The 27270-nt window shown below is 50.7% G+C and overlaps 1 protein-coding gene across 1 annotated transcript in view; it reads left to right on the forward strand.

Annotated features, from left to right (window-relative positions):
- Nucleotides 1–19548, forward strand: part of LOC122153500 — a 43955-nt gene extending 24407 nt beyond the window's left edge. Inside the window, exon 5 of the mRNA XM_042793529.1 lies at nt 19301–19548. Coding sequence (XP_042649463.1) covers nt 19301–19548 — 248 coding nt within the window. The remainder of the gene's footprint in view (nt 1–19300) is intronic.
- The last annotated feature ends 7722 nt before the right edge of the window (nt 19549–27270 follow it).

Raw genomic sequence — 27270 nt, forward strand, 5'->3', positions numbered from 1 at the left:
CAGGAGGCCAGCACACTTTCTTAAACAACCTTGCCACTGCAGTTGCCTGCGCCTGAGCCTGCCCACTTACTTTCGCTGCAGCCACATTTTCACTGGAAGTCCAAGGAAATCCCAGCACTCCTACTATCAAGTTGGCATCCAGCGCAAGCCCATACAGCCTGGCCAACCACCGAGGCACCAGCCACCCCGTGCCCCTGTGTGCAGCCCAGGCCATGGCTCACACCCCCCCTTTCCTTGTTGGTGCCCCTGTTCCCAGCACTGCTGTGCTGTCCCCAGATGCCACCCTCTTGCCACCAGCCTGCCTGTGGGACGGGGTGGAGATGCACAGAGGGATGAAGGGGCTCAGGCTGCCCTGGGGGAGCACAGATACCTTGTCTGTAAATGCAGGGATGGAGCTAGGAAAGGCAGAGCTCAACTGGTGCTCAAACTGGCAAGGCATTCAGAAGGTAGCAAAAGGGGCTTCGTTAAGGTTGTTGGCAGCCACAGCAAGGCTGAAAAAAAAAAAAAAAAAAAAAAAAAAAGTGGGCCCAAAACTCAAAACTCAGTGAAGGTGTGGGCCTACTGACCAAGAACATGTGGAGAGACTTTCAGCAAGCTGGTTGGCCATACATGACTCTGTGGGTCCTCTATGGGGTGAGTTTCAGCCAAGGGTGCTGAGGGTGCTGGCCAAAGTCATTGTGTGGCTTCTTTTGTTACCCTGGAAAGGCCATGGCAGTCAGGGAGGTTCCTGATGTCTGGGAAAAGGCAAACATGCCACCCATCTTCAGGAAGAGAAAAAAGGAAGATGAGGGAGCTACAGGCTGCTCAGCCTCACGTCTGTCCCTGGGAAAGTGATGGAGCAAATCCTCCTGGAAGCTATTTCCAAGCACCTGAAGGACAAAAAGGGGATTTGGAACTTCCAGGAAAAACTGAACAAGGGCAAATTGTGCCTGACCAACCTGAATACCATTTACAATGAGATGATGGGCCCTTTGGATGAGGAGAGAGGTGGATGCAGTAGCCCTCAGTAAAAAAAGGGCTGCCTGGGACCCACACAAAGTTGAAGACAAATGCCAGTGTTCATCCTGCCACTGTGCTGGGACAACTCCAGACAAGAGGCCAGGCTGGGGACAGCAGCTCTGCAGAAAAGGACCTGGGAGTCTGGGTGCACAAGTGGGACAGGAGGGAGCAGTGTGCCCTTGGGAAGAGGCAGGCCAACCTCACCCCAGGCAGGATTAACAAAATCACAGCCAGCAGCTTAAGAGAATTGACTCTTCTCCTCTATTCATGGGCCCCAGTAAGGTTGCTGTGTCCAGTGTGGATCTCCCCAGCACAAGGAAGACCTTGACAGGCTGTGAATAGTCCTGCAGAGGATGGAAAGATGGTTGAGGCCTGGAGCACATTGTGTACTAGGAGAAGCTAAGTGGGCTGTTTGGTTTTGAGGGTTGGGTTTTTTGAGAAATCCCTCAGAGCCAAGCAGCCGAGCAAGGGTTCAGGGGAGATGGTGGGATCTCGGTCAATAAAGATGTTCCAAACTCATGGAGACAAGGCACGGTGCACTTGATCTAGCACAAGTTGTCTGAATATGGGCTTGGAGACCAACTTAGGCAGGAGCTATGGCACATCAGGTCTGAGGGTCAGTATGAAGCTGTTTTCTTCTCTGGTCATAACAGTGGTGGAGCTGGGTATCAGAGTTGTGCCTGTATGCACCCCCACTGCACTGACATCATTAGAGCCCAATAAATTTTTCTTTTAAAAGATTTTCCTTCTATCTGTGAGTGCTTGTGCAACCCTCACAGCTTCCATCCAGCAGAAATCACTTCAGGCTGCCATGATTCCCCTTTGTACCAAGAAGAATCCTGGTGTGAGGACATCTTGAAGGGCTCACCCATGCCCCCAGCACATTGTGAGCTCTTATACAAGAGTCATTCCTAGGGTGGCGCTCATGCCATGTGCTGAGGACTATGACAGCCCATCTCAAACGCCAAGCCTTGCCAGGACTGTGCAGGCAGGCCAAGGCGACCAGCTCCAAGCAGAGACACACCCTGTGGGTGCCCACGCGGCCCACAGAAGGGCACCCACAGAAACCTCATCGCCCAGCATAGAGGGGCTGTGGCAGTGCCGATGGGTGGCAGTGGGCAGAGCAGGGAGGACCTCCTCAGCTGGGCTGGCCAAGTCCTGCTGCCCACATGGCCCCACAGCCCCATGGTGCAGGCACTGTGTGGACCAGGGTGGTTGTTCAGGGTGGGGAAATATCTGCCCAGCACAGACCCGGTGGCAGCCGTCCATGGTTCTTCCTCCAGCAGTGGCAGCGTCTCACCACCACCCGACCCTAGGTGAGCCCCACGTAGGGTTTTACAGGCAGTTATGTGTAAGGAACTGAAGGAGTAAATGCCTCAAGCATTCATCAACACAGAAAAATTTGACAAGCTTTGGTCATTGTGATCAGTCTAAGGAACGCCGCCCAAGGAAGCATGGAGTGTATCGAAGGGTGCACAGCTCCACTCCCTCATGGTTGTATTGCCAAATTCCTTAGATAAGCCTCAATGAAGGGAAACAAACTGAGTGAAACCATATGTTCAGGTTAAAGGAGTGATAAGAGAGAGAAAGAACCAGCACCAGAAGGACCTAAGCAAAAACTGAGGAAAAAATCAATGGTGTTGGGGCGAGCAGAACCACTGACTCAATTGACAAGGGGGCAGGGGCACCTGATCCCCCTTCCACGCACACACAGAACCCACATTCCACCTTTTCCTCATCTCTCATGGAAATGAGTTGGAGGAGAACCTGCCTCTCCTTGTCTAGTATGAACACCAGCAGAGAAAATGAACTTAAAAAGGCAACAGAAAACTTTGCTGGGGGTGCACCTACCGCTCAAGATTACCGGACCTGAGACAATGCTGGAACTTGGGGTGGTGATCCACATACTTCGACTCTCTTTCTCTCTCTCCCTTTTCCTTTACTTCCTTTCTTTTCTTCCTTACAGGTTTATTAATAAGAGGCCACATTGCTTGCTATCCTTTTCCAAGTTTAAGTTGTTTCTACTGCAAGTATAACATTTTAACCAGTCATTTGGTGTCATTTCACTTTAATTTAACCCAAGGGGACCACAGAACCTTTATGCTTCCCTGCATTCCCAGTCTGGCTCATAACAACCTTGGAAAGGCTCATTGCCAGTACGATATTCATTTTTGTCTACCTGGCCTCTGCCTTCAAATGCACGCTATGAGAGAAGCACACCTGTGGAGCACCTCATCTGCACAGTCAGAAGGGGTTCTGTAAGCATCAGCAATATTGTCCTTGAGAATAAGGCATTTCTCAACTGCCAGAAGGCACAGAGCACATTTAGGGAATATTAATACACTCAGAAACACACACCTCCGCGGTTCACCTCGCTGAACTTCCTTCACCATTCTTTTAAGCAATGAACACAGAGAAATGTTCTTCCTTCTAGGGGTCCTACTAGGAGAGAGTGGAAAAGAAGGACCTTGGCCTTCCATGGTGTTAAAGAGCAGAATGCACCTCATTCAAAAGAGGGAAGCAGCAATATGTTTTATTGAGGTAAGGTAATAAATTGATAGAGTTCCATAAGTGCGATGGAACTGAACAAAGTTTTGATAGGGGCTTGATAAGGTTCAGTAAGATTGATGGTGAGGTTCACCTTAATAATTACTGCATGGAGGAAACCCACAAAGGAAAATAGAGTTAGAATTGAGTTAGAATGTTTCACATAGAGACCAGAGATGCAAGGAGAGAGGAGGACACTGCCACTGTGTCACACTCCAAGGGGCCCCCATAACAAATCCTGTCACGTGTAAAGAGGGGTCCAGCCCAGTGAGCCAGACTGGGAGGCCCCCACATCCCAGACCGGCCATGCAGGGTTACTGGGGCCAAGTCTGGGCTTTGAACTGTGCAGGAAGACACAGTCCATGTGGGCTACGAAAATGGAAAACCAGGGCAAAATGCCAACTTGGGAAGGCCATGTGTGTTGGAACAAAGAGGAAAAGACCCAAAGGGGATCCCCAGGAAGAACCACATGAAGGAGAAGAAACAGACAATGGGCCTGTGAAATGCAAACTGCTTTTTGAGGTGTGACACCAAAAATTCAGGTGGTGGGGGGACATCCAATTCCCCATGCTTGTGAGGGATCTCACAGCTACCTGTAAGACCATTGTGGCGGGCAGGTCAGTGCTACATGTTTTGCCTTGTTCTTCGGCTGACGACCTGATCAAAAAGCTCTGTCTGACTGAGCCAGGGGAGAGGTCAGGAGTGGGCTGGGACTTGGGCACTCACCCTACAGCTCCAACCCTTCTGAAGGGCACAGCAGCCCCAGGGAGCATCCGAGCGAGGGGTGGCAGCCTCCTCAGTGTTCCCACTACTTGAGCTGGTCCAAAGAGCACGAGGAAACAGAGGCCAGGCACTCTCTGTCTGTCCTGCATTCATGCTGCAAGTGACCCTCAGCCCTAGCTGCCCTTGTCCTGCCTCTGCCTCCCCACCAGCCCTGCTGCCCAGGACAGCAGGAGACCCCCTGCCCTGGGGCTCCTCTGTCAGCTTCCACATTTCTCCAGTCTCCTTTCCCCGTGCCTGCTGCATTTTCGCTGGCTCACACCAAACTGCAAGGTCATGGCTTGTGGGTGTCTGGATTAGTGCTTTACTCCGGATGAGTTTCACCTTTGAGGGGTGTCTCATCTTCTGAGTGTCCATTCACTGCCCACCCCAGGGCACACAGAGAGTGTCCTTTCTTTCCTGACCCCTCCAGAATCCTTTCCACAGGGAACACTATATGCCATCAGCCCTGCTATATATGTGGCTACCTAAGAGGTAATGGAGAGCTCCTCCAGCATCTACACAGCCCCTGGAAACCAGGAATAGTCTTTAAAAGCACCACTTGGTGTCCAATAGATCACACAGTTGCCACAAGTTTATCGCTCCAAAGCAGGAAGTAAAGAATGAGAAAAGACATTTTTAAAAGTCCAATTCTTTGTGCTTATTTTTGGCAGCATCTTTCTTAGGACAGCCCAGCCTTCAGGCACTGCACGCAGGTGACCCCTTTTATTGCTGAGATGCTATCATGTCGGCTGGATTAGGTAGAGTGTTCAAGGCATTTGTGAAAGGGTCAGACACAACAGATGAAGCCTCTAGAGAAGTGGAATGAAGCCAAGCAGTTACCTCTTACGACAGTTATTACAAGGGAAAAATAAATCAGAAGTCTGACCTAATCCAAGTTGCAAGTAATCTGCAGAGAAGGTGAGGCAGGTTACTGCTGGTGGAACAAGGTGCGTTGGATCAATTCCTTCACCGCATCCTTGAGCTCCCTTGTTCCTCATGCTGTAGATGAAGGGGTTCAAAGTTGGAGGTACCACTGAGTACAGAACAGCCACCACCAGATCCAGGGCTGGAGAAGAGATAACGGGGGGCTTCAGGTGGGCAAAAAATGCAGTGCTGATGAACAGGGAGACCACGGCCAGGTGAGGGAGACATGTGAAAAAGGCTTTGTGCTGTCCCTGCTCAGAGGGGATCCTCAGCACGACCCTGAAGATCTGCACATAAGACAGCACAATGAAAATAAAAGAAGCAAAGACTATAGATACACTAGCCACAAGAAACCCAACTTCCCTGAGATAGCCTGAGTCTGAGCAGGAGAGCCTGAGAATCTGGGGAATTTCACAGAAGAACTGGTCCACCACATTGCCATGGCAGAGTGGTACAGAAAAAGTATTTACAGTGTGCAGCAGAGAATTGAGAAACCCACCGCCCCAGGCAGCTGCTGCCATGTGGACACAAGCTCTGCTGCCCAGGAGGGTCCCGTAGTGCAGGGGTTGGCAGATGGCAACGTAGCGGTCATAGGCCATGATGGTGAGAAGACCACACTCTCCTCCAATGAAAAATGCAAAGAAAAAGACCTGGACAGCACAGCTTCGGTAGGAGATAGCCTTGGTATCCTGGAAGGAATTGGCCATGGAATTGGGAAGAGTGGTGGAGATGGAGCCCAAGTCCAGCAGGGAGAGGTTGAGGAGGAAGAAGTACATGGGGGTGTGGAGGTGGTGGTCGCAGGCTATGGCTGTGATGATGAGGCCTGTTTCCCAGGAGGGCAGCCAGGTAGATGCCCAGGAAGAGCCAGAAATGCAGGAGCTGCAGCTCCCGTGTGTCTGCGAACGGCAGGAGGAGGAACTGGGTGATGGAGCTGCTGTTGGACATGGTCTCCATATGAACCCAGGGGTCTGTACCAGAAGGAAAAGACAGTGACAAGTGAGGACAGACTTCTCTGTGCAAAACCAAAGACATCCCTCAAATATTCATGCTCCATCAGCCAAACCCCCCTCCCTTTCTCCTGCTTGGCAAGATCCTTTGTGCAGCTTCCTGGCTGTTGCTCTGGTTTGTGCTGGCTGGGGGTGCTGTGAAGAGCAGGGCCCGTGGGCTCCAAGACGTGTTGGACATGCTCTAGGCCAGGGTCTGCCTGGGAGCAAGGGGCACGTAGGGACCAGGTCTGATAGATCTTCTCAGGTGAATTCCCTCTCATCATCAAAGGGCTTGACAGCATCTCCACCCCAAATCCCAAGCAAACTTGACTGAATCAGGATTTTTTTGTGTGTTTTTTCTTTCATAAAGTTATTCCTTCTCACTACACCAACCCACCCCAGCCCCACCTCCTTTAAGGAGTCTTCTCTGAAGGCAGAAATTCTGAGCATCTCTGTTGTGCTCAGGCTGAGCAGCTACAAATCCTGGGAGGCAAAAGGATTTGCTGTGGCTTAGCACAGGGACAGGCGAGCTGGTCTGTCCCTTTGTCTTGTTCCCAGCTGCCCTGTGTCTGCCCCTTGAAATGGAGGGGGATTGCACTCCTGAGGTACCCGGAGAAGCAATCAGATACCGCTGAGAGCAGAGGGATCCACGGCAGAATACTAAGTATTTCACCCTGCCACCAGGAACATTCACAAGGTCTCAGCACCCCACTCCTTGCCAAGGACACAGAGTTCATTTTTCCAACAAATTAACATAATCCTGCTTGTAGCATCTCAGGGCTTCTCCAATGGGTTTTACACAGAAATTCTGCGGGAGAGATATGCCATCTTCAGGGCAGCAACCAGCTTGGGAGGACACCGCAAGGAGTCACCAAGTGTCCTCATGGTGGCATCTCCTGAAGTCAGCTCAGTCCCCACCCTCACGGGCTGCATGGCCCAGAGCCCCACAGCTTCGAGGAGAGCTGGGACACTGGGTTCCCATGGACACGTCTGTGTGGGAAGCCCCACGAGCTCCGCGCTGACCCTTTAGCTGAACCTCCCACCCCCAGAGTGCCTGACAGCTGCAGCAGCAGCGGCACAGGCGCGAGGAGAGACGAGCAGACGCGCCTGAATGGCCCAGCTGGGAGAGGCCAGCAGAGAGACAGCCAGGCACTCGGGACAGCCTTCCCCTGTCCCAGCTCTGCCCACCACCTCCCAGCCGGTGACACCACAGGGCAGTCACCCTCAGCCCCTGTGCTGCACGGGCACGGGGCAGGAGAGATGCCCTTCACCTCTTCTTGGCACTCAGGGGGGTGAGGAGGCTGCTGGTGGGCTGGACTCCATGGCTGTGAGGGCAGAGGCTCTGCTGGGTGGGAGAGAGAAGGGGAGAGATGTCAGTGTCACAGAAATCAGGAATGAAAACTCCTTCATGGTGGGTTTAGCATTAATGAACAAGCATTACTTTATGTGGCTGGGGACATGAGGGAATCATATCACCTGACATGTCCAACGTACATTACAGTAGCCAAAACTTATATCACTGTTCATCTAAATTCCTAAAACTCATTATCATATATACATAGTTATTAGGCATGCAGTTTAGGTCCCCGAGGGGCTTCCATGGGGGTCATTGGTGGTCTCTAGCAGTCTGTGGTGGTGTTTGGAAAGGAACCCTTATAGAACATTTCCTATATATTGGAATTGGACTTCATTGGTTTATGTATGCACTTCTTATCTCCAAACTAGATTCAGCTAGTTCATTCTTTTTCAGAGCACTTTAATCTCCAAGGACAAGGGCTTCTCATTAGGAGTCTCCCAATTTACACACAAAGCCTCTCCATTTAGGCATTCCCCATGAGTTGTTTATCACAGTTGCCTAGCTGAAGGACCTCTGTGCGACAGACAACGTGTTACAGGTGTTTGGCTGATTGCTTAAGTTCTTACGCTACCCTAAACAACTGTTTTTTCTTCACCCATTTTCCAAAAACAGGGGAAGGGATCTGCACTGCAGGGCATGGCTAGAGGTGCCAGTAGATCCCATGAAACAGGATTTCTGTTAAAAATCTCACTCCCTACCCACATCTCTGCTGCCTGGAGCTGTGCCTGCTGGCTTCCTGGTTTTTTGGTTCCCATTTCCTGCTCTCACAGACCCCATCCCAGCTGCTGCATGCTCAGCTCTGCCCTGCAGACACCTCCTGGGGCAGGGCACTGCCCAGGACCTTCTCTGTCCTTCAAAACTCAGGTAGGAATGGCAGAGAAAACCTGCCTAGCATGCTACTGGTGATGCTGGTGATCTCTAAACCGTGGGGAATTGCTCTGATGCTCCCAGATTCATTCACCTCTCAGTGAAACAGATCTGCATTGTCAGTACCTTCTCCAAACCAGTGAGAGTCACTCCAGCTTCTTGCTGCTCTACCCAGCCAACCCAGAGTAGCAAACTGAAAGCACAGGCTCCTTCCCTTGCAGCTGAAGCCTCCCTTTTTTCCCATCTTGCTGGATTCCCCCCCAGAGCAGTCCAGGCTGTCAGCAGGAGCTGTGGGCAGCCCTGACCCACGCTTCACCCCCTCAACAGCACAATGACCCTGCCCTACCAGGGGTGCTTGTGATGAAGGACAGCCCGGGGTGCCCCTGGCTGCACACCCAGCTTCACGCTCCTGCAGCCGTGCCCAGGAAAAGGGAGATGACATGCCCCGTCCCCCCCGACTGTTCGGCAGATAATCACTGCTCCAGAGAGCATCAGCCCTGGGATGTGCCAGCTCTAGAAGGACCCTCCCAGAGACTCTACCAGTACCCACCTGCAGCCAGAGACTTACCGTGTTAGGAGCTGTGATGATTTGTCCCCCAGTGAACTCTCAGCATCCTCCCACTGCACACTGTCTTACATCCCTCTCACTTCTCTCCTCTCCCCTTGTCACCCGTGGGCAGTGCCCTCAGCCCTGCCGTGCTCCGCAGAGATGCTGCTCCCGGGCAGAGCTGTCTCTCTCCAGTGCTTCCCACTTGCCATCAGCTCCTCCTGCCCCCGGAGCCCGGCCCATCCCAAGGCACAACTTTCTCTACCCCGCTGCTGTCCCTCGAGAGATCCCTGGTGCTCGAGGACTGAAAGCTCCCGAAAGGCAGCGGGGCCACCCCTGGGGACTGTTGTCCTGAAGTCATCTGAAGTCATCACCAATGTACCTCTCCCAATAGTGGAGAGAAACTGATTAAAATATGGTCTGGCCTGATAAAGCTGTCAATGCATCTGTCTGGAAAATCTAATTTTCCTGTCCAAAACCAAAAAAAGGATGCATAGGGAGGGATAAAGAAGGAATTTGTTTCCCCTGTGCAGGGCAGGAATTCAGCTGAGGCAATGTGGGCATCTCATTCCAGAGCTGGAAGCCCTTGGGCTCAAACAGGGTTCAGCTAACCCTATGCACCCCACATCTGACATGATGGGGCAGCTTCTGGCATCTTCTCACAGAAGTCACCCCTGCATGCCCCTCTCCCCGCTGCTAAAAAAAAACCTTGCCACTTAAGCCCAATACAGGTGCCTGGTCATCCTTCCTATGATGTGCCCTCAAATACTCCAGGGTGTCTTTAATCTCAGGGTATGACTGCTGCTTGACATATTCAGTGTGTTTTAACCACTGGAAAATGGTTATTGTCGGCCTGGCTTGCACTTCCGACTCTTTAAAATCTTTTTCACTGGGTCTTGTGTACATGACAAAGACTTTGAGGGAGGGAACACAGAAACAGAGGTGGACGGGACTGAAGAGGACTTACCAGGTGATCAGGGTAGATGTATGTTATGCTCCTTCTCATGTGTGATCAGTGCTAGTAAATGCCTTGTGGAGTCGATGTCATCAGGACCTGGTCATAGTCAGACAAACTGTGCTCCTTTTCACATATAACATCCATGGATATTTTTATCTGCCCTAATCTGTAGAACTTCCACAAACAAAAATAATTTCCATTTCTTAGGACAGGAATCACCCTGTTTTCAGAGAAACAATTTAAAACCCAAAGTGAAAAATACTCGTTCACAGAGAGGTCCAAAAGATCTGGGTGTGACATTTAACAAGTGGGTCAATCGGAGGAGCCTCCCAGGGTGACCTTGCCGACTGAGGGTGGGGGTTTCTGCTTCTGGGGGTCTGAGAGTCCTTATGGGATGCCAGAGAGAGCACTGGGGATTGTGCCAGGCTTGCTGTGGCATGCCTAGGAAAGAACCAAAGGTAGGGAAAGGGAAGGACCAAGGTGGTTTGGGGAGAAAGAAGCATCAGAAAACAGGGGGAAAAGGGGATGAAAGGAGCTGGTCATGTGTGGCTGGTCAGTATATTGGTTTATGCACACCATGCAACTGAAAGTCTGTCCTGTCTTCTTATGAAATTCCATCCTTCACAACTTTCTGGGGTGAGGAGATGTCTGCTCTTGGTACAGATAGAGGTCCAAGGGCCCATCCCTGGAGTGGGAAGCACGAGTCAAAGGGGCTCATGCACCTTCAGGGCCAGCAACTGGAGAGATCAAGCTGTGTGCATGTGTCATGTTGGTGGGTAAGTCAGTGGGTGGAACCAGTAGTGTACATCAAACCAGATTAACCAGTAAGTAAGAGAGTCTTGGGAGCCAGGTATTTAGAGAAACTATGTCTGCACTAGAGCCTGGTGAGCCCAGAGGATCTGTGAGTTGGTTGCTTGAGGGAGAAAGTGGCTCAAAGCAGCACCTGGAGAAAATGTGGGGTCTTGCAGTCAGGTACTGATAAGGCCACAGGTCTGGACCTGGAGGGGAGGTTGTCCTTGGTGTGAGAGAGCAGCAGGAATGCATGGAGCTCTGCCTGGGGACTAACAGTGAGTTAGCTGAGAGCTGATAGGCCAGGATCAGAGGGCAGAACAACATGGGCAGCACTGTGGGAGGATGGGTGGATTTCTGCTCCAGACCTCTTGATCAGGTAGATGAGGCCTTCTTCAGACAATTGGAAGGAGCTTCATGCCTGCAGGCCCTGGACCTCATGGCAGACTGAAACTGTCCCAGCTGCCTCTGCTGAAGAGGTGCAAGCCACCCAGGAGGATTTGGGAGCTCACTGGTGACATCTTCCTGACAAGGGTGACTGAGGAGCCAGTGAGGTGAGGGGCCCTGCAGCAGGACTTGATACTTGCAAACTAGGAAGAGCAGCTCAGGGCTGTAACAATCAAGGGTGAGAAAGTAGAGTGTAGGATGCTGAGAGAAAGGAAGAAAGCAAGGGGCAGGACATCAGGAGAGCAGGCTTTGACCTGCTGAAGGACCTGCTTGGAAGAATCTCATGGGATACAGCCCTGAATAGGAAAGGGGTGCAGAGAGCTGTTTGATGGTTAATGATCTCCTCTTTGCACTCCAGAACAGTCCACACAGACATGCTGGAAGTCAAGAAAAGGTGGCAGGAGGATGGCATGGATGAAAAAGGAGCTCCTGACAGAAACCAAGCATGAAGAGGAAGGACAGAGGAGGTGGAAGCTGACTGCATTCCAGGCTCAGCGGTTCTGTGATGCTGTGCTGGAGAGAGTCATTTGAGTGTGCGTGTGCTTGTCTGTGCGTGGAGGAACTGGGGGGATGAGGGAATCCTGGATCCAGGTCCCAGACAGCTGGAGGACCTCAAACCAGCTTCTGGAGAGATCCTTATTGTTTCAGTCTCTATACAGGTATATATTTTCCACTAACACGGTCTAACATACAAACAGCCCAACTGTCATTTACCCTTTCTCCACTGACCCTGACTTTGCTTGTTTTGTGATCTCATTTGGTGTTTTGAAGCTTGTGTTGATGGTAATTCCTACCTGGGGCTGTAGAGCCCTGCAGCTCCTCAGGCTGTTATTACAGTGAGAGACACCATCACCATCAAGGTGAGCTATCTGCACAGAGGCACTAACAGCTGACCAAATGGAGCTTCAGCCCAGGGAAACCTGAGAAACTCTGGGATTCTGGCCAACAGAAACCTCTTGAGGTTTACAAGGAGAAGTGTCCAGTCCTGCATTAGGAGAAAGAATAATCTCCTCATTTATCAGGGCAGGCTTGGACCTGACTAGCTGAGCAGGGACCCTGAGGAGAAGGGCCTGGGCACTACGAGGGACACCATACAAGACAGTGGTGCATGCTGACCACAAACAAGGCTACCTGCATACAGGTCTGCACTAGGATGAGCATGGCCACCCAGACTATCCTGAGACATGGGTTGAAGTGTCGTTTCAGAGATGGTGGAGGTTTTTCTCTAAATCGGGAAACAACATGAGAAAGAATGGTACATAGTGAAGCTTTTGAAGTTGAGACTGGACATGAGGATTTTGTGTCACACTGAGTTACATGAAGCGTCCCTCCAAGTGAAGTACAGTAGGCCACCCAGAAAGAGTCTGGATTAGCCAAAGCTTTGCATTCCAACCAACAGCCCATGAGGATGGAGAGATATCAGTAAGGGTAGGAAGACTGTCAAGTGAGAGCAAGGCTGGTAAGCACGGTGGATGTCCCCAGCCTTCAAGAAATCAACTGCAGGCCTACCAGGAGACACCTAATCCTTACAGCACTGGAGCCTCATGGCTGTAAGGCTGGGGGAGATGAGGACAGGGGATTTCTCCCCTGAGATTCTCCAGGGGAGAAAGCTGGGGGGATGAGGACAGCCTGCAGGGGAAAAGGCGCAGGGCATGCAACCACATAGGACAGCCTGTGGTGGAGATGACAGAGGGCTGTGGGAAAGCTGAAAGCCCCCAGTAAAGTCAACCCCATCATCATTTTAGCTTTGGCTGTTGTCCCTGCCACTGATGACTGTGAGGAGGCACAGTCCCTTGCAGCACGGGGGCCTCATGGCCTCCTTGTGCATCCTCAGGAGCCTGGGAGGTGCACATCTCCATACCCCCTACCCCAGGAAGAGCCCTGAGGAATGTGGGAGGGACAGGATCTCCCTTCCCAGGGGCTGGGGGTCGTGGCTTGGCCATTTGGTTAATGGGCACAAGGCCTGGCACTTTGCCTTAATGCAACACATTCAGGTTTACTTGAACATCAGAGACACCTTTCCCTTGCTTTTCTGAAACTGTTGTCACTGCCTCCAAATTTCTTCTCTAACCGGAGCCTGGGGAGGCTTTGTCAGCAGTGGCCCTCAGTGGGAGCCATTAAAACCACAAGAAACTTTGGAGTTTCAATTTAACTCTGATTTCTTCAGAGGTTTTTCCAGGTTCTTCTCAGTGTCTGAGGTTTATGGAGTTGGCACCAAACCCTCCTGAGGGGTCATTAAAGTGCCTTGGGCTGTTGCTGTGGTGCTGAGCTGGGCCGGGCTCCTGGGCCGGAGGGAGCTCCTGGCAAGTGGGCAGCGCTGCAGAGAGACAGCTCTGCCCAGGAGCAGCTCCTCTGCAAAGCGCAGCAGGGCTGGGGGCACTGCCTGCAGGCACCCAGGGCAGAGCAGCGAGGCACACACAGCTTCAAGGCAGCCTGGGCTGGGAGGCTGCTGAGAGCTCCGAGGAGGAGAAAGTGTCAGGGCCCTGGCCACAGTAAGTCTGGGGGTGCAGGGCAATGCAGCTGCAGCTCGGGGAGGGATCTGGGGAAGGCGGCAGAGCCGCCAGGAATCTGCCTCCTGCCTAGAGGAGGAGGAGGAGGATCTGCTCCCGAGCTAGGGCTTCCCTGGTGCCCCCTGCGAGGGCCAGGGCATGAGGGCTGCCTTCTGGCGGGGCCGGCTGCAGGGGTGTGCAGCCGGGTGTGCAGGCAGGGGTGCCCAGGGCTGTCCTTCCCAGCATGGTCCCTGCACCCCAGGGGGCTGTGTGCTGGGGCAGGGACTCTGCCACCTGCCAGGGTCAGCACTCAGCCTGCCCGGGGAGCTCCCCACGGTGCTGTGGGGAGAAGCTGTGGGGGGAAGGAGAGACCCCCATCACAGAAATGACAGTGCTGCTCACAGCTCCAAATCATTCTGAGGATTTTGCAGAGGGTCCTTCTGAAGAAGTATGTCAAGACTGCACTTGAAATGCAGCGACTCTTTCAGATTTCTTTTCTTGTTTGACTGGGTGGAATGGTTAGATTATTTTTTTATTGTGGAGAAGGCACTCAGATCCCTTTTCTCATTAGCACTTTTCTGAGCTGCTCCTGAGACCCTGAACACACAGAGCTGCCCCTGGGCAGTGTCCTGCTGCCAGGAGGGGTCTGCAGGGCAGAGCTGAGCACACAGCGGGTGGGATGGGGGCTGGCAGCACTGACAGGGAGGAGATAAGGGGACACAAAAGCAGGTCCCAGCAGGGAAAACCCCAGGTATCAGAGACATGGACAGGGAGGGAAAAGGATTTGCTCCCAGAACACCATGGGAGGGGGGATTTGAGTTCCTCCCTGCCAAGTCCTTCAGTTCAGATGCCTTCCATGGAGCAACCCCCTGCTCTCCTCTCTCACTCAACACAGCCTCTGCCCTGAAGGCCATGGGGCACCTTTGCAGCAGCCTCAGCCTTGAAGAGGAAAATTTACTCAATACCTAACTGCCTGTCCCTTTCTCACTCCAGCAGTTCCAGCATTCAGGAATTTCTCCATTTTTGCTTTCCTGTATCTACTCCTCTTACTGTCATCCCTGGACTTACTGGGATGGGGGTACAGGGTTAAGCTGCATTTCTGAGCCCAACCCTGCGGGTCCTGCTGTGCAGATGTGTCCATGGGAGTAAAGTTTGCTTATAATCTGTGGGCTCAGGGGAAAATATAGGACCTAATTCTCTCTTCAGGACACCTTAATTTTAAGACACTCAACTCTTGCTCTGAGGGGCTCGTGCTGGGCTGCAGGTTTCTCTCCAGGTGGGCAGAGCTTTCCCAGGACATCTCTGTGTTATCCAGCAGCCCCAGGGAGGAAACACCTCAGTGCTAAGGCCATGGAAATGCTGCTGGGCATCTGCACACAGGCAGCTGCAATGAGCCCTCTGTGTCCCTGGCTGGGAGGGGAGAGCTGAGATCCTCCTCAGGTGTGATGAGAGGGGCTGAGGGCTTTGGAGAGCTGTGCTTGGAGACTGGATTCCTCTAGTCCCAGCAGTGTCCAGTTTCTTGTCTGGGGAAAATCTGTCTATCATCATCCAGCTCAAAGTGATGCCAACACAGAGCAGAGGAAACCAGGGTTGATGGACAGAACAACTCTCCTCACTCTGAACTGCAGGACAGACCCTTGGCCTCTCAGGACCCAGAAGTTTTCACTAGGAGTGCAGCAGAAATGCCAAGAATTTCAGCCTTAAAACCACTCCTTGTGTGGTGGTACAACTAGAACAGTCTGAACAAAAATAATCCCCAGAGGTCTGCCCTGCAGTCAGGTGAATTGTTTGCAAACATGCTGAAAACCTCTTTGGAAACATGACTGAATGTAATCTCAGATCACATGTGTTCCGATTTATCTGTGGTTGTCTGGCAGGACAGACTCCTCCAGAGATCACAGCAGAGCCCCTGCTCCATGGGGCACCCTCAGCCAACACCAACCTGAGCTCACCGGACGGACTGGCCGAAGGTCTTGGTTAAAAGGGAGAGGCAGTTGCTGAGAGATACAGAGTAGATTTTATCTCAGAGAAGTCTACCCTAACTTTTCAATGTATTTTCCTCCATGGACAGTGCCCAATGACCAGTGGAAGCAAATTTTCAATGACAGCTCCATCACCAAATTTCTCCTCCTGGCATTTGCAGACAGATGGGAGCTGCAGCTCTGCACTTCTGGCTCTTCCTGGGCATCTACCTGGCTGCCCTCCTGGGCAACGGCCTCATCATCACAGCCATCACCTGTGACCACCACCTCCACACCCCCATGTACTTCTTCCTCCTCAACCTCTCCCTCAATGACCTGGGCTCCATCTCCACCACTCTCCCCAAAGCCATGGCCAATTCCCTCTGGGACACCAGGGACATCTCCTACCTGGGATGCGCTGCACAGCTCTTTTTCTTTCTCTTCTTGATAACAGCAGAGTTTTCTCTTCTCACCATCATGGCCTATGACCGCTACGTTGCCATCTGCCAACCCCTGCACTACGGGACCCTCCTGGACAGCAGAGCTTGTGTCCACATGGCAGCAGCTGCCTGGGGCACTGGATTTCTCTATTCTCTCCTGCACACTCCCAACACATTTTCCCTACCACTCTGCCAAGGCAATTCCATAAACCAGTTCTTCTGTGAAATCCCCCAGATTCTTAAGCTTTCTTGCTCAGATTCCTACCTCAGGGAAGCTGGGCCCCTTGTGGTTAGTGCCTGTTTAGCATTTGGGTGTTTTGTTTTCATTCTTTTTTCCTATGTGCAGATTTTCAGGGCCGTGCTGAGGATCCCCTCTGAGCAGGGACGGCACAAAGCCTTTTCCACGTGCCTCCCTCACCTGGCCGTGGTCTCCCTGTTTGTCAGCACTAGCATCTTTGCCTACCTGAAACCCCCCTCCATCTCCTCCCCATCCCTGGACCTGGTGGTGTCATTTCTGTACTCGGTGGTGCCTCCAGCAGTGAACCCCCTCATCTACAGCATGAGGAACCAGGAGATCAAGGATGCCCTGAGGAAATGATAACAGAATGATTTTGTGAAAAAATAAAGTACCTGTCTTCTGTAAACCACTCATATTTTAAATCATTACATCCCAGTGCATAATCTGTAGCTTTTGTTGTTTTTTTGTTGGGGTTGGGTGGGCTTTTTGCTTTCTTTAATTTACATGGTGTTCTCTACAAAGAATTGTCATTATTTGACCTTTTTCTAATAATGCAACTATCAAGATTTTGTGTGACCTAGAGACTGTGTAAATTAGGACCTGTGCTTCCTTTCTGTTTAACAAGATAAAGGATGCTGCAGCAACATGTTTCTCTGAGATCATTCCTCCAAGGCCATCTCCCGACCTGCTGGGTTAGTGCGTGTGTGCAGAGGTGGATGGGAAAAGCACTACGGCACAGTAGTGCTTCCAAAAAACACAACCACTTGGTCTTTCCAGTGCTGCTCATTTTCCACTTCCACTTTCTGCTCCTGAGCCCTTGTATTGGTCTAAGATATGAGTGGTTTTGTGCCTTGGTCACTGTCCCATGGTGTGGCAGTCCTTTGACCGCAGGTAGGGACAGGCAGTGGTTACATCCGTGACAGAGCTGGCCTTCATGACAGCGTTTCCATCAGACAAGGGGATCTCCTCAGGGCAGTGCAGGAAGGCTCAGGTCTTCTTCCAGAGTTGCTCTCAAGACCATGCCCAGGAAATTGTCTGGGAGAGAAACCACCAGTGAAGTGTGGAAGTGTGTGCATGTGTAGGGTGGGGGCTCACAGCAGTGTTTCTTGTACAGCCAGGCTCCTGTGAGAGACCTGAAGGACCAGGAAAGCATGGGCTGGGCTGTGTCTGTGTGTGCTGGACACCCCGGGGAAGCAGCCCCAGGGCAATTGCCACAGACCAGACAATAACAACCACCATTTCCAGCATGGACCTCTTACCTCAGATCAGATAGGTTTTTCATACTTCCACAGAAGGACAACAAAGGACTAGGTCAGAAGTCCGTGTTTGTATTGTACAGACAAAGCATAAACCTGCACATCATGTGTGAGCGGTGAGATGAACCAGAGTGAGCACAAAATCCACCAGCTATTCCTGGGGTTGCCACGAAGGTCTGTGGCACAGACCATCTCTTGGGGTCACTTCACATAGAGACTGACATCCCCTGGGAAACCCCCTGAATGCAGCACTGGGAGGTGCTTCCCTGAACCATGGTCCCTGAGTCCATTCCTCATGTCTCGGGGCATCTCCCACGGGTGCAGAGAAGGGCGAGCACCGCAGGGCTGAGGTGCCTCCCAGCCTCTGGGGGTGGCAGCAGGAGTTCAGAGAGACACTATGGCTCCTGCAGTGCACTGCCTCTGCGTGTGCAAGGGAAGGACTCGTGTCTCTGAACAGCCCTGTGTGTAAGAGGAGTGCCCGAGGCCAGCTCAGCTGTGGGCACCTGACAGAGCCCTGACACTTCTGTGTGTGACTGCAGGAACAACCCCACCTTCCCAGTAGACTCATCTCAGCCTCCTTGGACATTTCATTGCAAAAGCCTCTGCTGCTCATCACCCTTCCTTGGCTGTCTGGCCCCTGCCTTCAAATGCACAGAATGAAAGAGCTGCCCTGGGGAGCATCCACCTGCGCACTCAGAAGGGGTTCTGCAATCATGAGCGACGCCCTTCAGAAGAAGGCATTTCTCACCTTTCAGAAGGCACAGAGCACATCTAGGGAGTGTGAATGCACTCAGAACACATGCCTTCATCTTTCACCTCTCTCAACTTCTTTTACAATTCTTTGAATCAACTAACAAAGAAACAAAAGTTCTTCCTTGTAGGTACCACCTCTGCTCACAGCAGTGTCAGTGCTGGTTTTGGCACTTTTTGCAGGTGCTGAGTGTTTCCCTCTGGTGGCTACATCCTAAGGACAGTACCAGGCTGTGTGCCACCCACTTCTCTCTGCAAGATTCCCAAACTGGCAGGTCTGTGCTGAGAAGGCAGCTGTATCTTGGCTAGGGGTATTGATGTCATCTGCAGTCATCATGTCATTCTTGTCCCAGATACAGTCCTGTGGCCTCCTTAGATAGTTTGACAAAATTTTTTCTACACTATCCTCATGCCCCTGATCAATACCCTCATTTACAGACTGTGAACCAGAGATATTCTGGGGGATACAAACAACACTGAGAAAAATTCTCAGGCAAGCTGTGAGCTGTAGAGACACCCCCTCAGAGTTGTGGGCCTGCAGGCAGAAATCCTTTCTGGTTGTCTGATGAACAGGACCAGAGGAGAAGGACAAGCATGTGCTCTGTCCTGGGCATTTCTGTGGAAATGTGTGATATTTAGAAGGTTTTTGGTGTGGGAAGGGACAAAGAGGTGTTGGTGGAGCTGGACAGTGTTATCATGGACTTTCTCAAACATCTCTAAAAACCCAGAGCAATCAGGGAAGTTCCTGGTCCTCAGAAATTACAAACATCGCACTTCTCTTTGAGAAGTATAAGAAAGAAGTTTGTGAGAATTACAATGGTCACCTTCACCTCAGCCCCTGGGAAGGGGGAAGGTGGTGGGACAAGTCCTCCTACAGGCCATTGAAAGAAAATAAAAAGATTATTGAAGGTGTATAGGAGGGGAATGTAGGCAGTGTTGTGTGCCTGGAATTTAACAGGGCCTTAGACATGGTCTCCTTGCAGCCAGATTGGTGCTATCTGGGCTGAAGAAGTTGATGATGGGTGGGAGTTTAGCTGGACGATCAGCCCAGATGTCATCAGTGGTACAGAGTCTTCCTGAGAACCAGTCACTAGCGGCTCCCTCAGTGACCAGCACTTGGGCCAACACTGTTGAACGTCTTTATATCTCCTTGTATGACAGGATGGAGCTCACCTTCATGTCCTTTGTGGATGATGACAATCTGGGGGAGCCTTTCAGCTACCTCATCTAGTTCACCCTGCCTTGAGAGGGAGAATCAGACAAGATAGTGCTCAGGTCTCTTCCAGCAGGACTTCTATGACACATGGGATCTTTCCATTGAAAAGCTCATTGAAGTTTAAATAGGCGGAGGAAGGAGAAAAGACAGAGAGGCACAAGTAGAATAAATAATGTGCCTGTATAAACACGGTAGCTCTTCTGAGCAATGTTTCTCCATTTCAATTATTGGTAAGAAAATTTATTGTGATAAGTGGCTGCATAAAACTATTTCTACAGAGCAAGAGAGCATATCAGTTTGATAGGACATACCCCTGGTGCTGTTAATAAAAGACTAAGTAAACTGGAAAGAATCTTCCTTAAAAACCTCACAGTGCTGGAAATGAAGACTTTCTCATCTATTATATCGAGTCTTTTATGCTGAATTAGAAGTTTTTCCAAAATATACATTCAGGACATGATTCTGCCATCCACACAGAGGTGGCCACTGCCCTGGGTAGCTGGAGCACCCGTGTGTCCCAGGACATATGGGGTCCCTTCTGGAGCAGGAGCTGGCAGGCAGGCAGAGTACCTGCGGGGTGGTGGAGGGCATCGCCTGCCTCCAGCACTGCTGGGGTGACTGAGCAGGGGCCTCTGCAGCACAGCAGCACGTGGTGTCCCCTCGGGTGCTGGCTGCCAGGTCCCTTCTGCCTGGCATTAAAATCTGCCCAATGATTCACTTGTGGGGACCTTGAGAAACTCTGGATTTGGCAATAGAAACTCATGAAGTTTACAAGTCGAAGCAGCCAGTCACTTACTGGGGAGAGAATAACCCAACAGGAGGGCAGGCTGGGACCGACCAGCCCAGGACTGACCGTCTGAGAAGAGCCTGGGTTACAAGGGATGCCATGTGAGCCAGCGGGGCATGATCAGCATAATAAGGCCAAGTGCAAACAGGGCAGAGTTAGGAGGAGCGTGGCCACCCAGAGAAGGGGATTATCATCCCCTTCAACAGTACTGGTGTGGCCACATCTGGACTAGTGTGTCTGGGGTGGGGCTCTCTGTTCTGGAGGAATGGAGGGAAATGGAAGCTTCAAACGAGATCTCTGAGGAAGGAGTTTGGGGTCTGTGGGGTGCTGAGGGACCTGGGCTTCCTCAGTCTGGTGAAGTGGAGGCTCAGGGCACTGTAGCAGTAGCCTGTGAAAGTGCTTGAAGGGCACTTTCAGTGATGATGGAGCTTTTCTTGATAGGGAAGAGAAGAAAACAAAACGCATCTTGGAAATTCAGACTGGATGTGAGAAAAGGAAATCTCACTGAAAGGGTGGCATTATTGTGTAAGATCAATCAGTGAAGTTGTGATCAGTCCGTGGCATTATTTGTCGGGAACAGCCAGCGATGGTGGAGATATCAATGAAAGTACAGAAATGCTGGGTGACATCTAGGTGGGAAAGCAAGATGGGTGCCAAGAGCCTGAAGGGAAAAACATACATGAAGGGGACAGCAGAAGAAAACCTGCAGTAGAAGTGGCCAAGGGCTCATAAAGGCTGAAAGGCCACAAAAAAACCAAGCTCTTTGTCCCTTTGGCTATGGCAGTGCCTCTGTCACTGAAGCCTGCCAGGATAAACTTATTTTCTAACTCTGAACATTGTTTCCTCCTTGTCCCTTCTTGGGGAAGCTGGGAGGTGTTGTGCAGTTTCCCTAAATGTGGCATTGCTCACCCTCACACCCCACTGCCCCCAGGAAGAGCCCTGACCCACATGTGAGGGTCATGACCTGCCTTCGCAGGGCCTGGGGGGTCAGGGCTTGGCCTTTCTGCTTCATAAAACAAACCAGGGTTTTGAGCCTTACAGCCACCTGCACAGTGCCTTTGCCTACCTGCAACCACAGCCTCCAATTATCTGCTCTAACGAGTCCATGGGGAGGCTTTGTCAGTAATGGCCCTCAGTGGGGCCAATCAATGCTTCAAGATACTTTGGGTTTTCTTCTGACTTTGATTCTTGAGTATTTTGCTCAGTCTCCACTCAGTATCTGAGGCTCATGGACTCAGGGCCAAACACACCATGGGGCTCATTAAAATACAGAATGTACTAACAAGCCATGCATTTTCCTGTTATTTTCTTGAAGTCTTCATGATTGTACAGCTAGTTGAATTAATTTTGGAATGTAGAGGAACATTTCCAAATATATCTAATAAAAATGATTCTTCATTATAAAGAGCATTTATATTAATTTCAGTTTAGAGAAGAGTGATAACAATTCTGTGTCTGATATTGATGCAGAGTGTCTCCTTGGGAGGTCTGGACAGTCCCTTGGGGTCCAACAGAATGGACAACCTTCCTCCTCATTTCCCAGTCTCAACATTTTTCACATTGGTTCTGGGACTTGCATCACTTCTCCTTACATCAGCCTTCTCCACTGATCTCTGCAGCTGGATCTTACAGGTCCTTTGCACCAGCTCCCACTGCTGTCCTTAGAGAACTGGTGCCCACAGGCACAGAAGGGTTTCTGTTCCTTGGAAACAAAGAATCTAAAGTATGATAAACTTTCATCAGCAATAAAGACTGATCCAGATGCATATGTTAAATACAAGATATCATAATGAGGTTGCCTTATGCAGGGCTACTGTCAGGAGAAATACCTTAGGTAGGTAAATACACAAAGATAGGTATAAACACAATTAAATGTTGACTAAGGAGAAATGAGGCTGTTGACAGTTTTTACTCCCTAAGTTCAAAAGAGCAACATAGGTGAGAGTTATCTGAAGGACAAAGAATAAAGAAGAAATCTGGAGATAATGGAAAGTCCTTTCCTCAGTCTGCATCTGAAAAGGTGACGTGAGAAAATGTTCATTGTATCCTGGCCAGGTGCAAATTCATGAAATATTAGAGAAATTAGTATGTGGTAAACCAGGCAGGATAGTGGCAATGAAGTTAGACTGAATATGGATATTTCTTTGGCATATGCTTTTAAGAGGCCATGGGATTGGTAGAGGCTTCTTGTGGGAGAGGACAAGCCAATGTTGCAGCCATCTTGAAAGAGCCCACAAGGGCCACCCAGGGAACCACAGGCTGTACAAGCTCTCTTTGGTGAGGAGTGTGCCGTCAGTTAGAGTCCTCTTGGGTGACGTTCCTGGGCACCTAAAAGAGAAGAAAATGTCCAAATTCAGTCGGCAGGGACTTTCCAAGGGTAAATCATGCCCTGCCAACCTGATTGCCTGCAGGATGAAGTAACTGTTTTTGTGCGTGACATAAGAACAGTGGATGTCAGGTACTCCATCAGCAAGACATGGCCATGATCTCCCTCAATATTCTCGTACCCACATTAGGCCATTACAGTCTGGGTGGGTCAACAGACAGAGAGGTGAAACACCAGTTGGAGGTCAGGCTCAGAGAGCTGTGGTGAAGGGGTCATACCCTACCTGGAGGCAGGGGAGATACTGGGGCATTGTGGGGCAGCACAGAGCTCTCCTGGGATCTGGACAATTTAACAACTCTATCCTAACCCAGAGGAGTCAATTCTGACAGTGTTTGTCAATGACAGTAAATTGAGAGGACCATTCCTGTGCCCTAGGGATGCCATTCCAATGAAACCTGGCAGATGAGAGGACTGTCCTGTCAGGAACTTCACAGGACAGAAGAAGGAAATGTCCAGGTCTTGCCCCTGGAGAGATGAAACCCTGCAGTGACAGGAGATGACGACTGCCTGGCTGGGAACAGCTCTGTGGCAAGGCTTGGTCGTGCTGGGGGTCAGAAGCAAAACATTATCCAGCAACGATCAGCACAATCCAGCATGACCTGATAGCAGCAGCAGAGTGTTTAAAGAGGAGCCCTGCCAGAAGAGTGAGGGGAGTGATTTACACTCCACTCATCACTCGTTTGACACCTATACACTGTCGTATCAATTTTGGGGCCCCCAGTGCAAGTGTGTTTGTCTGGCTGGGATGGGGTTAACTTTCATTTTGCAGCCTTATGGTGGCTTGTTTTGCATTTGAGATTAAACCAGTGTTGAGAACAGAGCAGTGTTTTGTTATTGTGGAACAATGCTTGTGCAGCATCAGGGTCTTCTTTATTTCTTACTCTTCTTCCTCCCAACAAGTAGCTGGGGATGGGCAAGAATTTGGGGGTTAGATGGGACACAGCCAGGACAGCTGACCCCAACTGACCAAAGAGATATTCATCGAATCACAGTATAATAGACCAGACCAGGTTGGAAGTGACCTCAAAAGATCTTCTGGTCCAAAGTTTTGTGGGAAAGGGAGCCTACATGATACCAGCACCCTGTCCAATTGTTTCTTGAAAACCTGCAGTGGTGGGGACTCCACCACATCCTTGGGGAGTTCCTTCCAGTGAATGACTGTCCTTAGCCCTTTGGACTGTCTCCAGTCTGCCTGTGGATTTCTTCATTGTGGGACCAGAACTGGACACAGCACTCCAGCTGTAGCCTGACAAAGCCTGAGCAGAGTGGGATGATCATGTCCCTGTGTCTGCTCGTAACGCCCCTGTGGATGCAGCCCAGGAGCCTATTTGCTGTTGTTGCTGCAGCGGGGCACTGCCGGAGCCTCTTCAGCTTGCTGTCCACCAGGAACCCCCAGGTTCCTCTCAGCAGGGCTGCTCCCCAACCACACACCTCCTGGCCTCTACTGGGCTCTTGGTTGCTCTGACTCAGGTGCAGGACTTTTGACTTGTCTTTGTCTTGTGGTTCATATTGTTCTTGCTGGCCCATTCGTCCAGCCTGTGCAGGTCTCTCTGTAAGATGACTCTCCCTTCTGGCATGTCCACCTCACCACCCAGCTTAACGTCATTAGCAAACTTGCTGAGGGTGTTTTCAATCCAACATCCAGATCATTTATGAAGATGTTGAACAGCATGGGACCCGGTACCAATCCTGGGGGGATCCAATGTGCTACAGGCTTCCAGCCTAAGTAAAAGCATTGATCACCACCCTCTGAGTGCAGCCTCTGAGCCAATTTCCTACCCATCTCTCACACCAACGCTTCAATCTCTGTCTTGCACTTTGTCCAGGAGAAGGATGTAGGAAACAGTGTTGAATGTTTGCTGAAGTCCAGGACAACAACATCCACTGATCTCCCCATGTCACAGAAGATGTTATTTTGTTGAAGAAGATGATGATGTTATATTGGCATGATTTGCCCTTGAGCAATATCTGCTGGATTTTCCCAATCACCTCCTTCATTTGGTTTGTGATAGTTGAAAGGTTCTGTGTCTCAAACCCTAAGACAGTTTTCATTGCCCCTTCTCCTAAGTCCATGGTGGTTTGGAGGCTCCCCCAGCATCTGACCCCTGCCCAGACCCAGCTGTGTCCCATGCTGGTCTTTACAGACAGCCCTGCTCCAGGGTCTGTTGGGGTCTGGGCCAGGAGAGAGGCCGGGCAGGGCTGGCCGGTCCCCCCATACAGGCACTGAGACCAGCAGGAGGATGGAGATGGTCTCACAGAAAGACTCACCCATAAGCTTGGGTGAGCAGCCAGTGCTGGAAATGGCCAGTGAGAGAGGCTGGGGGGAGATGAAGGCCCTGGGTCACCTTCCTGGTCTGTTCATTCTAAAAAAGGGCACAGACCAGCCTCTTCTCTCCTGCACCTGCATGCCTTCAACCCTTCCACAAGCCCTGGCTCTGCACCACAAATCCCCTGGTGTGTCCTCACCCTGTGTGGTCATGCAGTACAACTTATACTCTGTTGTTTTTCTCTTCCTGCTACTTTCCACTCAAGCCCAACTTCTCCAAGATTTCCTCCTCCCCTGACCTCCTCCACCTCATTCCCCAGAAAATCCCAGTCTGGGTTAGTCCCAAGGCAGGTTCCTGGTACTCCCACCACAGCCTCAGCCCCTCTGAAAGGCAGAGCAGCTCCTTGGGGGCAGAGAGGGGTTAGCCCCGGAGATGGGAGGCTTCAGTGGCACAAGTAGAAGGATTCCAGTGGCACCTGGCATCCCATGCTCTCCTCTCCAGCAGATGCTGAGGGCTCTGCAGCCCCTCCATGCCATCCCCTCTCCCGTGACCTGCACAAGAGCCCTGGCCCTGGAGGTTCTCAGGCAGCTTCTGCTGCCACGCTGTCAGAGAGGCTTGACCTGAGATGGTGCAGCCAGAAAGGTGTTTTCATTCCCCATTCATTCTGCCCCGATCAGGATGGATCTAAGGCAAAAAGTTGTGAGTTCATGTATTCTGCTTTAATACACATAGAGCTCCTTATTGAGACCAAGTCTCTGGGTTGCACAAGATGGTTGGATACTGAAGTAGGAGGGAAAGAATAATGCTATTTCTTTGAAGAACACATCATCACAACTGGAAAAACGAGGACCAAAATGTATAGAGAAGCAAAGGTATTCTTGGGCTGTCATGACATATAGTAGGGGTCATCTGCAGAGAAAGGCTGAGAGTCTATGGCTGCTGAAAAACCTCCGATCGTTTGTCAGGGCATCCTTGAGTTCCTGGTTCCTAATGCTATAGAAGAGGGGGTTCAATGCTGAAAGCATTCACTAATTACAGAAATGAAACTATCAGATACAGAGATGGGGAAAACATAGAGGAGGCCTTCAGGTAGTCAAACATGGCAGTGTGGATGAACAGGGAGATCACGCCAGGTGAGGGAGGCACATGGAAAGGCTTTGTGCTGTCCCTGCTCAGAGGGGATCCTCAGCACGGCCTGAAGATCTGCAGATAAGGCAGCATGATGAAGAAAACCAACCAAATACTGAACAGTATGCAGCAGGAGAAATCCGTAAACTGTTTTCTATCCAGGGATCCACTTCTCAACCTGTTTCTTAAAATGGTTCAACTTTTGCCAGACATCTTCATTCAAGTATTGATCAGTTGCCCACAAAGTGGTGACCACTGCCTGCAAGATACACAAGGGTAGATGAGGCCATGGCATGGACTGGGAAATGTGTCCCCAGGCTGATGGGAGACTTTCTGGAGCAGGAGCTGGTGGACAGGCAGGGTGAGCCAAAGCATCTCAGTCGAGACAGCTCATTTCTGTCCCTTGAGTAGATGAGGAAGCCTGGACAATTGCACCCAAGCTGCCCGTGTGGAGGCGAATAAGAAATGAGTGGGTCCGGATGCTGTAGAGCCTACTGGAAGATGTACTTGTAGCCCACATACAGTGGGATTAGTGCAGATATGACTATTCAAAAGAGGAAATTTCCTTTGTTTAGACTCTTTACATCCCTCTGTGAATTTAGGGAGCTTATAACTTCAGGGTGTGAGAAACCGTGAGTAATTATGGACAGAGTCTGGGTCAGGGCATTCTCTGCTTGACAAAAAATATGTTTTCCTTTGGTGTAAGGGCATCTCCACGATAGAAATTGGACTTCAGAGCAGTTTAGGTGGACTTCATATGCAGAAGAGGAGTTCTGTTTTTTTTTTTTTTTTTTGTTTTTTTTTTTTTTTTTGTTGTTTCTGCTTTTTTTTTTTGTTTGTTTTGTTTTTTGTTGTTTGTTTTGTTTTGTTTTTTTTTTAATATTATTGAACTGGACAATCATTTGTTTTTGTTTTTTGGCAAGTAAGAAACATTCTTCTGTGTCTGTGTGCAGCTCATTTCCCATGTACTCAGGTAGGAGCTGGTGTGAATGGGCTGAAATGTGCATCTACAGACCATCCTGGAGAAAGCTCAGATTGGAAAAAAGGTGCTGTAAGTCACAGGGGGCTGGTGAGAGACGTGGGGTTGGAGGTAGGGACAAACACTGCCAGAGAGTGTCTGACATACAGGGTCTTGACTTCCCTCCATATTCAGACTTAATCAGGAGATG

The sequence above is a fragment of the Tyto alba genome, unplaced genomic scaffold (genome assembly GCF_018691265.1).
Source record: "Tyto alba isolate M040663 unplaced genomic scaffold, T.alba_DEE_v4.0 Super-Scaffold_20, whole genome shotgun sequence".
Taxonomy (NCBI): domain Eukaryota; kingdom Metazoa; phylum Chordata; class Aves; order Strigiformes; family Tytonidae; genus Tyto; species Tyto alba.